Here is a 12,539-nt window from a genome sequence, read left to right on the forward strand (position 1 = left end):
CATCCATGAAGCCAAAGAGTGTTAATATATATATAAAATATAAAATTCACAACAGAACAACAAGCAAAAAGATCAGCAAGCTTCTAACTATATGAAGCAAGGGTGAGGGGGGTGGATTCACTTGAGCACGTCTTGTAGCTTCCTTGGGTTGTGGTAACTCCTAGTCATCTGTGGGCCCATAGTAACTCAAGGCTTACTTTATGGCCAGAGATGCTTGGGATGGTTAATTCCTGATTGGGGAGGGGGGAGCAATGCAGAGGGGAACTAACTTCAGAATCTAGGTCAGTTTCTCAGAGCTGAGCTATACTGAAATATTATGCTACAACAGGGTGTGTTTTACGTAGCTAAAACAGATTTCACCCACCTTATCAGATACAAGAGGAAGCCGCATGCTTTCCAAATGCTTGCCCTGCTTGCTGAAGACAAAATAGCTCTCTTTGGATTTGGGAATGATAAAATGAAGCTGGATCTCTTCTCCTAACATTGAGGATGAGAATGTAAATGCATGTAGGGTGGAGTCAGACATCTGCATGCAAGGAAGAGAAAGAAATTGTAACCTACTAAAGAGGCCACATGCCAATGCATTTCAACAAGTGTGGGCAACACAGTTGGATAAATCTTGCATAGAAAGTAATCTACTAAGCCTAGGAACACAGCTACAGTGGCTCGGTCTTCTACAGTTTTATTATTTGCAAGGTTACAGTATAGGGCATTTGTCATTCTCACTTCTTACATCAGGCTGCTTTAAAACTCCTGTCATTTAGGACAAGCTGGCTACTTTACTCATCGTCTTTACTCATTGTTGCATACTAATGCAAAAAGAGAAGCACCACCAAGTTTTCTGAATTGAAGAAGGATTTTTTGTGAATGTTGCAGAGCAGATGGGCAAGGAAGCCAATGGGCAAGGTACACCTTACACCTCTTGCACTGCATGTGTGTGGTTATGTGTGCGATGGCAGAATAATGCATCTTACAGCTGAACAGATGGATCGGGTCCCAGAACACAATTCAGCAAAACCGCATGCCCTTTAAAGGGCAGATCTACAATGTTATGTTGATTTTAAACCTTTATATATCATAGCTTCCTCTAAAGAATTCCATGATTTGGGATTTGGTAAAGCATTGAGGCATTTCTGCTAGATCAGATCTCTTTATCTTGCCCTCCAAACTCTCCCCAGGCTACCCTCCTGAGTCACACCCCTCTTTAGTCCTCCTGGAATGTGCCTGATAATGCTTCTTGCTTACCTGGAGGACAGAGGCAGAAGTTTGAGTGTGATGGAATGTCAAGGGTGCTTCCCAGACAGAGGAATGTACATGGCAGATACCGGTAGTTAACTCTTTAGTGTCAAAGATAACACATACAGTCACTCCCAAAGTTCTAGAAACCCCCCCCCCCCCCAATCTAGCATCTGGGCTGCAATTCCCAGGTCTGTACTCTATGGAGCAGTTGCAGCAATAGGGGACCACTCCCCCTCGACCAGTTTATGTACCTCCCCCTGATGGGCTGCATGCAGGCAGGCAGAGTCATTGCCTGCGTGGCAATGTCCTCTGCTCATCCCTTTTCAATCCCTTCCTGGTTCTGGGAGACAATGATGCAGGAAAGGATGGGGAAGCACCTGGCACTTCGCTTGCCTGACTTGCCTCTTTTTCCTCTTCTTCCGACCCATCCTGTACTCCACCCTCCAGCTCTGGAGCTTCCCCTGACTCTGACTCTTGTCACAGTTCCCCACAAATCACAGTTCCCCACAAATCACTGACCCCCTCTTCTGAGACATATTCCAGCCCTCCTTCAGCCCTAGTGCACACTCGTCCACGTTCAACCAGTCTGACAGAGAACTAGCCTACCATTCACATTTATTGTTCTGCCTACATTTGCCTCTGGTTCTGCCCACCCCTGGAGCATGTGGCCCCTGGGAGGCTGCCTTAGAATGGGGTGTGGACTTCAGGCTGAAAAAAGGCTCCCCACCCCTGGCACTAGAAGCATTCCTGTCTTCTATTCTGAAAGACTGATCTGGAGCAAGGATTGGCAGAAGGTAGATCAGAAGGTCCACCAGCAGATCTCTGGGTGCTTTTCAGCAGATCTGTAAAGGTTTCTGACTTGTTCCCAAGATAAAATGAATGATTGTTAATGTGCTTGTGTGACTTGAAGCCCAGGTCTAAATGGAAGCCCTGCATACCGGAACTGAAGGGTTTATGTCCATATATTGATGGCACTGTTCACAGTGATGGAAAGTATTGTAAGCTGCATACTTTGTCAACATCATAGACACAGTAGCCCGTTTTCTGTGTTCCTCAGCTTTGGTTTCTTTGCTTGGTTCTGTGGACGGAGACAATGAAGGAACAAAAGGCAATGACATTCCTGCTAGTTATTTAAATGTTCACAACAGAACTGAAAGATCAATTACTTTCTAAAATGTTTCAAATGGCTAGGAAGAAGAAAGCAGCAAAATCAGTTTTCACTTGCCTTGTTTTACTCTTTGTAGCTGGTTTGTATATACCAGACTCATGAGGAAATATTTAGGATCATGCACACTGAGGTCAAAAGGCATTTTGCTGATTATTTCAACATCAGGCCACTGATCATTGCTAGGCTGGGCAATTTCCTTGTCCTCTGTATGACCTGAAAAAGGAATTTTATGAATACTGATAGCAAATAAAATCTTATTATTTATACAGTACTTTCCCACTACCTAAATTCTCTAGGCACATAAACATACATTTCAATATGCTGTTGTCACAACTGCTCTGACAACAACTCACAACTCGCTCCCATTTTTACAGATGAAGGTCTGGTTCTGAGAGGTTGCATGCACATTCCATCTTTGAAGCACATTCAAAACACATTCTTTCCCTCACAGAGTTATAATCCCTGGCACCCTAAACAAACTAGATAGTAGCTTTCCTAGGAGTAAAACAGGGCCAAGATGTTAGAATAGTTAAAAAAAAAACCAGAACTTGGGCAGTTCAACTTAGCAACTTTGAAAGCTAGGCAATTGTGTCTGAAAATAATCTTTATAGTTACGTTATGTACATTATTTATGATGATCAAGGAGAATGTTGGACAAGGAGAATGCAAGTCTAACAAACACGTGCATTTCTAGTCCAATTTTCACTCATTTGTACAATTTGCAGAATGTACAAAAAAGTATACATTTCCTACAGAAGGCACACAAATCTTTGATAGCAGTATTTTTTTAAAAAATCCCTCTTCCCAGGGCACTCTGAAAGCTTCATCCCTGACAAAAAACTGGTCATAAAAAATTATAATTGGACCTTAGTACTTACTAGTATTAATATCTTCCTCATCATACACATCCACTTCCAGCAACCTGATCAGCATGCGAAAGAGAATTCGTAGGAACTGCAAGTAAGAACCAGTTTTCCCAACCTAAACAAAGCGGGGAGGGAACTCTCAGAAAAACGTATAATCGGAGAAGTATTTTTGTCTGCTATGAACTTTCATTTGAAGATCTGCTAAGGTGGCCCAGCATGGCTCAACAACCATCACCAGTCACTATGCAGTTTAAGTCCCCTTTTTTGTATTTGTCCTTTTGCAGAGAGAGCAACATCAGTTTATTGTGATCAAAGGTTTAGAAGATTAGAATTAGATAAGATTAGATTAGAATTAGATACATATCCAATTCAAGAAGGCTGCCCTTCTGCAGCAACGCCAATGCAGCAATACTGTGAAACAATACTGGCCCAGTTCACAGTAAACCAGTTGGTGGCTTACCATAAAGGCATCTTACTGGGTTGTTTTGTCTCACTATTGCCTGCATGAGGAGGAAACAAGCCATGATGCTTGGGGCTTAGCATTACATTTGAACCAGGAATCATAGTTTGTTTCACTCCAACAAACCACTGTAAGTAAATCTAGAGCAAACCTTCGCTACAATGATCACACTAATAGTTACTTTGCTCAATAGCAAAGTAAGGTCATATGCTACTGATATTAAGTCAACCCACAGATTTGCTCTCACTTTCCAAAGTGTTCTATGCAGTGGTTTGCAGGATTATGCAAGCACAGGAATAAGGAAGCATGGAAGAAAAACAGTTGACTTCTCTCACTGGCACACTTGCGTGTATCCTAACATGCCTTTCTATACCCTAAAGCCTGTTGGATTTCTAGTCCTCTCACTGTGCAGATATGTAGAATTGGTTCATCACATGTCTGTGTTATGCATTCCAGCACCGACTGTTGGAATCACAGGAGTGGATGTTTACTGTACTCTGTTTCCGTTTGTTTTTGCTTTCACTTCTGACTTCTCTCCAAGGAAGACCAGAGAGAGGAGACATGTTTTCTTTTGTTCTGCCTTATGCTTAATAAAGTAGCTTTAGTGCTTACAACCTCAGCCTAGCTCTGACTGCGTTTATCTCTGCTGGACTCTAAATATGTGCTCAGTGTCTCCAAGACATGAGTCATTATAAAATGTCGGGGAAGGTGGTTCGGAACTCCCTAGAGCTGCACGCTGATGGGAGAGACAGGCTGCAATCATTCCTGTCGCATGTCTGGGGGTCGTCCTAGCCCCCGGCTGATCCGACAAAGCCCAGCCCTTCTGAGCTGCTAAATCATTTTGACCCACCCCTAATCGCCCTGAAATTTGAGAGCTGCCACAACAGTCCCAAAGAGGACATTACCTGCGGAGGTCCCGTTAGAAGCAGCCGTCGTGGGTGAAAGTTCCTGCCGCTGGTGGTTTCCCCATGGTTATTGTAGTCCACATGGTGCTGCCGAGCTGCAGTCCACTGTCTGTAGTACAAAGACTGCTCTTCACTGGACATATCCTTGTGTATCAAAGGCCTCAGAGAGCTCACCCAAGACACATCGGCATGAGGCAAGAGAGAAGAGGAGAAAGGATGTTGCCCACTCTTCTGTGCACCAAGAAGGCAGTAGGCGGCTTTGGATAAGATCACAGTCCGGGGTAAGGACACCCACAAAGCCTTGCCTTCTTTCACAGACTGGCCCGGCCACCGGAATGACTGGCTGATGGAGGAGGATGCTGCTGACAGTTTAGAAGTGGTGCTGCTTGCTACCTGGTTGCCGAGAGAGTCACATTCTTGTTTCAGGGTCTCCCCAGCAGCAAATCCTTCATCAACTGAACTGTGGGCCACATTCTGGAAGTTCAGGGGTGGCGGTAGCTTTTGAGACTTGTCTGTAGCACTGGAGGAGCTCACACCATTTTCTGCTATAGAACCTGAAAGAAAGAAAGAAACTGAAAAATACTCAGTAAGCTAAACTACAGAATGTCACACCCATTTTCTGCCTTACAACATTTATACTGTAAATGACTTCATTCTGTTTATGGAAACCACAAAAAGGCAGGAGATGAAATAGTTGGTGAGTTAGTGAATTAGATCTAACCAGCCAGATCTTCTTCTGCTACAAATCTGAGAATTCTCATTTAAAAGTTTGATGATTGGCTGAAGTGTCAACAGGTGTGGCTGGCCCTGTCACTGCATTCCTGCCTGTCTTGACACAGGCAACAACCTACAAGGTCTAAGACACAGGTAGGAAACATTTATTTTTGTCTCACCTCACCCCCATGGGACCAACTCTGACAGATGAGCAGGACTGACTGGTGGCACTTGGGAGCCTTGAGGCAACATACACTTTTTTTGCCCACATTGTCAGATTTAAAACCACACAGGTAAAAACGGGTCACCTGGCGTTACTATGCCCCATCCACCTATCAAACTCAGCCCTCAAACTCATGGAGATTAGAATCCAAGCATGCTGGCTGGCTGTAGCTCCCTTGTTGTTGTTGTTTAGTCGTTTAGTCGTGTCTGACTCTTCGTGACCCCATGGACCATGTCCGAAGTATCTTTAATCTGCTCCTGATTATGATTAAAGGGATAACCCAAATTTGTCATTAACTGATCACAGTTAAAGGGTTCAAATGTCTCAATGAGTCCAGAAAGGAGAGTTCTACAACACACAGCTTCTCCTGTTTTTATATAACACTGTGATGGGAAAAGAGGGACGCGGGTGGCGCTGTGGGTTAAACCACAGAGTCTAGGGCTTGTCAATCAGAAGGTCAGCGGTTTGAATCCCTGCAATGGGGTGAGCTCCCGTTGCTCGGTCCCAGCTCCTGCTAACCTAGCAGTTTGAAAGCACGTCAAAGTGCAAGTAGATAAATAGGTACTGCTACAGCGGGAAGGTAAACGACGTTTCTGTGTGCTGCTCTGGTTCACCAGAAGTGGCTTTGTCATGCTGGCCACATGACCTGGAAGCTGTACGCCAGCTCCCTCGGCCAATAACACGAGATGAGCGCTGTAACCCCAGAGTCGGACACGACTGGACCTAATGGTCAGGGGTCCCTTTACCTTTATGATGGGAAAAGCCATTACATCAATCCTGGTTTCAAGCCATTTGTTTCAAGTCCAAACTGGTTTAGACCTATAAAGCCTTAAACGGTTCAGGACCACAATGCCTCAAGGACCACCTCTCTCCATATGATCTTAACCAGGCTCTGTGATCATCATCTGATGCCCTTCTTTGTGCCTCCTCCACCAAAGGTCCGTGACATGAGAATGGGCCTTTTCTGCAGTGGCTCCCCACTTGTGGAATGCTCTCTCCAGGATGGTTTGGCTGGTGCCTTCATTATATACCTTTCAGCAGCAGGCGAAAATGTTTCTCTTCAACCAGCCCTTGGGCTGATTAACATCCTATACCCTTTTAAATATGTTTGCAGAAGGGGTTGGGGAGAGGGGCTTTATTATTTCGTGTTGTTTTGTTTTTTCTTGTTTTTATTATGTAGTTTGTGTTTTTATCTTGTATTTTTATGTTGTGAACCCCCCCTGAGATCTACAGATGAATGGTGGTATACAAATCTAATACATAAAAGTCTGATTTTACATCGCATCCTTTCCACTTCCCCTCTGTACCCTCTTCCCCTTGTCCTCCTTCCCACTCTGAGATCTATGTCTGATTTCCTATTCTTCTATTTTCTCTTATAAAAACTGAAATTGCTTCTTACATTCCTGCTTGCTTAACTGCTGACTATTCAGCACCTCCCCAAAGTCCAATGTCTAAGAAAAAGGACACTCATTCCCAAGCAAGGACCATATGGAATGGTAAATAAACAGCTAACCTGAAGTTCCAGTCACAGCACTGCTGTTACTCTGAGGTCTCTCCAAGTCAATCAGCAGCTCATCCGTATCATTCTCACTGACACTGGCCTTTTCCTGCTCCTTTTCACTAAGGTCTAGAGCTACAATGGGTCCTCGGATTGCTTCCTTTGAAACATAGCAGCATGCCAGGCCCACTTCTTGTTCTAAGGCAGTGCGAGTTAAATAGCTTGAGTCAATCAGCCGAAGATCACAATATTTCAGGGATCTGGAAAATCAATATATAAGGATTTAACAAGGGGTGCATCATTGCATCATCATCATCATCATCATTATTTCAATAAAACATTTTGAGCTGTGGTTTTTAGTTCACAAGAAACATACTGCTTTCTCAAGTTACACTAGAAAGCAGATGACTGGAATGCTGGAACGAGGGAATCCACAGAACTATGGGATGGAGTCTTCATTTGATCTTTTATATTTGAAAAAGCTGCTGTTTCGGTCTTTTACCTTCCGATTCAGTGAAACTACTGAAGAAAGCATACAGCATTCTGCTAGAATGGGAAACGAAAGATGAGGAGGTCAAATCGGTTAAGATTAAATGGGCGCAAGATATAGGACATAATATACAATTTGAGGATTGGGAAAAATTGTGGAAAGTAGATTTGAAATTCACAGATTGTTCTCTTTTGAAAGAGAATTATATGAAAATTATGTACAAATGGTATATTACACCAGTAAAAATGGCAAAAATGTACAAAAGTGGGACAAATGTATGTTGGAAATGTAAAGAAAAAGAAGGTGCTTTATATCATATGTGGTGGGAATGTAGAGAAGTTAAAAAATTTTTGGGAGATGATATATAATGAATTGAAAAAGATGTTTAAAATGACATTTGTAAAAAAAAAAAACCAGAAGTGGCCTGCAGAAGAAGTAGCAATGAATAGTGGACCCTCAACCAGGCCAGGTGAATCAGGTCCCTGGTCTTCTCCCAGGCTGAGAGTTATCTGAAGCCTTAAGAAGGCTAGCATACTCCTGTTGAATTTTTTAAAACCGTTGTTCTGCTCCTGTTAATTAAGTGTGGTTTTCTACTTTTGATATCAGTGTTTTATTACCCTGATTGCATACTGCCCTGATAACTCTGCTGAAAAGCAGAACAAATGCTTTTAAATGAAATAATTGTGAAACCATTGAAATGAATAAGCAAATAAATAAATGAAATATTCATTTCAGTCAAGAACGTGTATTTTCACAATGACGCTGCGCGTTTTACAATGAGGGTTTGAGAGAGACTAAAAAAGTGTCACCTTTGCCGATTATCACTTAAAATAAGTGGTTAGAAGTTATGCATATACTCTGTTTCTCCGAAAATAAGACATACCCATAAAATAAGCCGTAATAGGATTTCTAAGCATTTGCGCAATATAAGCCATACCCCGAAAATAAGCCATAGTGATAGGCGCATTTCTGGAGGGTGCCAAGGAAGAGGCGAGGCTGGACGTGTAATAAAAATTAGACATCCCCTGAAAATAAGCCATAGTGTGTCTTCTTGAGGAAAAATAAATATAAGACAGTGTCTTATTTTTGGGGAAACATGGTATCTTTTGAAATAACATTTGCACTGTAGAATTCGGGGCATACCTGGGAAACGTTTCCCCTAGTGGATCCTTGCCAGTTAAAATAACAATACAAGGCAGACCTTCTAAATCCTGGTAAGTATGAGGAAGCCAATCCTCCCGCTCATTTCCTCTCCAGGCCTGTGAGAAAAGAACAGCAAGAAAGCTTGAGATCCATTTCCCCCCCAGTATTACTTCTCATACATTCTTTGTTCTAAGCACAGTAATTGCATACGTATCCAAATCAAGTTCATTCTCTGAGGCTAGCTGAATGCTAATGGGTTTGTTGCATCTCTCTGAAGGACACCAGACTTGCAAAGCTCATTTTTCTGGGATGACAGCAAGCCAGATTGGACTGTGGCTTTGTGGTGTGTGTTAACCCTTTGCTGCAGTCCCAGCTGGAATGGGGGAGGGGAAGCTGTGTGTACTATTCATTTTGTGAATAGCTGGCATGGGTGGGGAACAAGTCCTTAAAAAATAATAATTCATTTTTATCCTTAACAATTATCATAATAAATAAAGCATAATCATGTATACATAGGATTCTCTGAATCCCTGGACTTCCCTCCACCTTTCCATGGTTTCCATCGTTATTCTTTTCCAGCTGTATCTTATAATGTTCTCCATATTTTCTTAATACAGTAGTACCTTGCTGTTTGAACTTAATCCTTTCCGGGAGTCCATTTGACTTCCGAAACCATTCGAAAACCCAGGCGCAGCTTCCGATCGGCTGCAGGAGCTTCCTGCACTCAAGCGGAAGCTGCGTTGGACGTTCAGCTTCCGAAAAACGTTCGCAAACTGGAAAACTTCTGGGTTTGCGGTGTTCAGGAACCGATTTGTTTGGGAGCCAAGCTGTTCAAGAACCAAGGTACTACTGTACTCAGTTCTCACCATAGTTCTCTACATTGCAAGTGTTTTTTGTTTGTTTTTTTAGAATCCTGCCAATGTTTTTAATTGTTTACAATGTTCTTTTAAGTAACTTACAATTTTTTCCCATTCTTTATTAAGGTGGGGAGCAATTCCAATTGGGGCCATGACAGAGGGTAAAGGGTTAACACCCCCCCCCATCTTGCTAACACTGTTACCTGGCTATTTATGAAAGCAAAATGAGGTATGCAATACCCAACTATGTGAAATACATAGTTGGTCAAGCTTACTCCGAAAATAGAATACAACACATATAAGCAAAGTAAACTACTGAGTTGGACAGTATCCAGCCTTAAGGTTTCACAGACACCTTATTAGGTATAATGTTTTCCATTATATTAGCTTAACTGGCAGTTAGTTTGGAAAGAAATCAAAGTGGTCAATTCAATACAAAACCATGCAGTACTAACCTTGGACACTGGAGGATTATAGCGCTGACCTCTCTCAGCACAATGATTAACAGAAGAGACTCAATTACTGACAAGCCAATGCCAACTATTTGCCTTAAATTGTATCAGTGATGGGGCCTACTCATGACCTCTTCAAGAAAAAAATGCTAATGACCAGATCAATTACATTTGACATTCTGTCCGCTGGCCAAAATCCTATTATTTTAAAATATGAAGTAATACAGTTTTTCTCTTCTTTCCTTCCATGTCTAAGAACATTTCGCTTTTCTGTCACTCAGAAACTTTCTTGTCATAGAGGTTAGGTTACCACAGTCATGTCCTATCTGTGACCTGATGACGACTCTTACAACACCTGATGCACTTACATAACATTGTTACATGGTACTCAGAAGTACCGTATTGGCCCGAATATAGGCTACACCCGAATATAAGCCACTTCCTTAAAATTCCGCTCACACCTGTTCCGTTTTACCGTATCTCTCATTTCAGCAGCGATATCGTAAAAGCCAGTTTTTGTAAGGTCATGAATTTAAGCCATACTTTAACTTTTCACAGCCAGAATTTGGGGGGAAAGTGAGGCTTATATTCAGGCCAATATGGTAAGTTTCACCTGCCATGGGGTATACTCTCTAGTCCTCAGTAAGCATACTCAGGACCGCCAAGTTGTGAGTGGTTTACTAGATACAAATTAAGCAGTACAATGGTACCCTGGTTCTCAAATTTAACCCATTCCAGGAGTCCGTTCAACTCCTGACACCGTTCAAAAACCAAGGTGCGGCTTCCAATTGGCTGCAGGAGCTTCCTGCACTCAAGTGGAGCCCATGTTGCATGTTCGGCTTCCGAAAAAGTTCACAAACTGGAACACTTACTTTTGGGTTTGTGGCATTCGGGAGCTGATATGTTCGAGAGCCAAGCCGTTCGAGTACCAAGGTACCACTGTATGTGAATTAAGCAGTATATCACTTTCTTTCCTTGCAATGCAATGTGTTTAAAGCTGTATTGTGCTTCATTACCGGTTTCAAATAACTGGACAAGTTTTATTTGCTATTTTGCTGCAAGAATGTACATTTTTATCTTTGAAATTTCTGGATTAAAACAATCCATATTTACAATTCGTATGCATTTCCTCCTTCTCTGCTTGCTGAAGTATACATGGCTTTGGAACTGTACGGTATTTTCAAGGAAATAACAAAATGCAGGACTCTCCCTGTCACATACTCTGTCCCAAGACACACCCCTCACCATCCCTAATTTAAACCCTTGGGTGATTTTGCCTGGCTGGAATGTGTCCTTGAATTCTGATAATGGTTCTTACTTGCCTGGATAGAGGATAGAGAAGGATGAGGGATGCGTGCTGCAAAGGTAAAATTCTATTCCCCTACTATAATGGCTAACATTTGCAGCTAAAGCACAAAATCTAACCACGACCATCTGAATGAAGGAAAGTAGCTTATTACGTTGTCTCTTCTCCATGGGAAATTTAAACACACATCAACAAATGACTAGGAAGATGCTTATTGCATGAAAACCCGTAAGTTCTATGTAATATGTAACACAAAAGCAAACAAGCCACCTATGCTAACCTTTAATCGCTTCACAAAGTGCTTGGCAACACTAAGTTCTGAAGCTGGATTCCCCAAGATGATCTCAAACCGATACTGCAGGCCTAGTTTATCTCGAGCTTCTTGCAGCCTCTCTTTTGCCAGCATTGCCAGTTGTACAGAGGGAATCCTGATGACTAGCATGTGGCCACGGCCATTCTTATCCTTGCCGGGTGTAGTGATGATGTCATCCATTATGCTGAGAGTCTCAGGTGTGCTGTGGTCCCTGAGGGAGGCCATGGTGGTGAGGGCCATCAAGGCTTCCAAATACTGCTGAATAAGCAGATAGCAGCGAATCACCATGCTGTGCAGCCTGGGGTACCTTGAAAAGAGCACAGCTGAGTTTTAATCAGTCAAGTTAGTAGGTGCTGGTCTGATGTTGGGTCCAAGCATCAGACAAAGAAAAGGAAGAAGCATAGCCTGGGACTCTTGGAAAATATTCTCATTGCTGCTTTTGCATACATTTCTATACTGCTAGCAGAATTATAGACAGACCCTAAACATCACGATCTAATCCAATTCAATCCAGAGGTTAAGTCCCACTATGTTCAGTGGAGATTATTCCATAGCGTGTTCAGGACTGAGTATCCTTTCCTACACAGTGCTCATTAGGATGGGGATTTTGACATTCCTCTTTCTAGACACACATACTCATGGACTTAGCTAAATACTATTCCAAAAGCATTTACCTCTCTAACAGTGTATTCACCATTTTTTCAAAGGTTTCATCACATCTCAGAAGAGGACTTGTGATTCCCCACTGCAGAGATTTGCTGTATTCATTCAAGCCAAAATACAGCTTCTCATCTTGGCTCAGTTCCTCCTGCTCCAAACAGAGATAATGCAAGCAATGTGATTCTTAAGAGTGTATACTTGTCCTATATACAAAACACTCATGTGTTCTTCGCTTCCCCTTGAAA

At 42.4% G+C, this 12,539-nt stretch overlaps 1 protein-coding gene across 12 annotated transcripts in view; it reads right to left on the reverse strand.

The window, feature by feature from the left end:
• GREB1L (GREB1 like retinoic acid receptor coactivator) overlaps positions 1-12,539 on the reverse strand; it is a 168,113-nt gene that overhangs the window by 10,559 nt on the left and 145,015 nt on the right. For 8 of the 12 annotated variants that reach the window (XM_060277887.1, XM_060277884.1, XM_060277889.1 and 5 more), the window contains 9 exons: positions 12,309-12,445; positions 11,602-11,941; positions 8,707-8,822; positions 7,089-7,333; positions 4,639-5,192; positions 3,286-3,388; positions 2,465-2,620; positions 2,178-2,317; positions 365-526 (listed from right to left, as the gene is read on the reverse strand). In XM_060277887.1, the coding sequence (XP_060133870.1) occupies positions 365-526; positions 2,178-2,317; positions 2,465-2,620; positions 3,286-3,388; positions 4,639-5,192; positions 7,089-7,333; positions 8,707-8,822; positions 11,602-11,941; positions 12,309-12,445 (1,953 nt within the window). The remainder of the gene's footprint in view (positions 1-364; positions 527-2,177; positions 2,318-2,464; positions 2,621-3,285; positions 3,389-4,638; positions 5,193-7,088; positions 7,334-8,706; positions 8,823-11,601; positions 11,942-12,308; positions 12,446-12,539) is intronic. The other 4 variants (XM_035125273.2, XM_035125269.2, XM_035125266.2 and 1 more) reach the window with 1 other exon arrangement.

Source organism: Zootoca vivipara, chromosome 8 (assembly GCF_963506605.1).
Source record: "Zootoca vivipara chromosome 8, rZooViv1.1, whole genome shotgun sequence".
Lineage (NCBI taxonomy): Eukaryota > Metazoa > Chordata > Lepidosauria > Squamata > Lacertidae > Zootoca > Zootoca vivipara.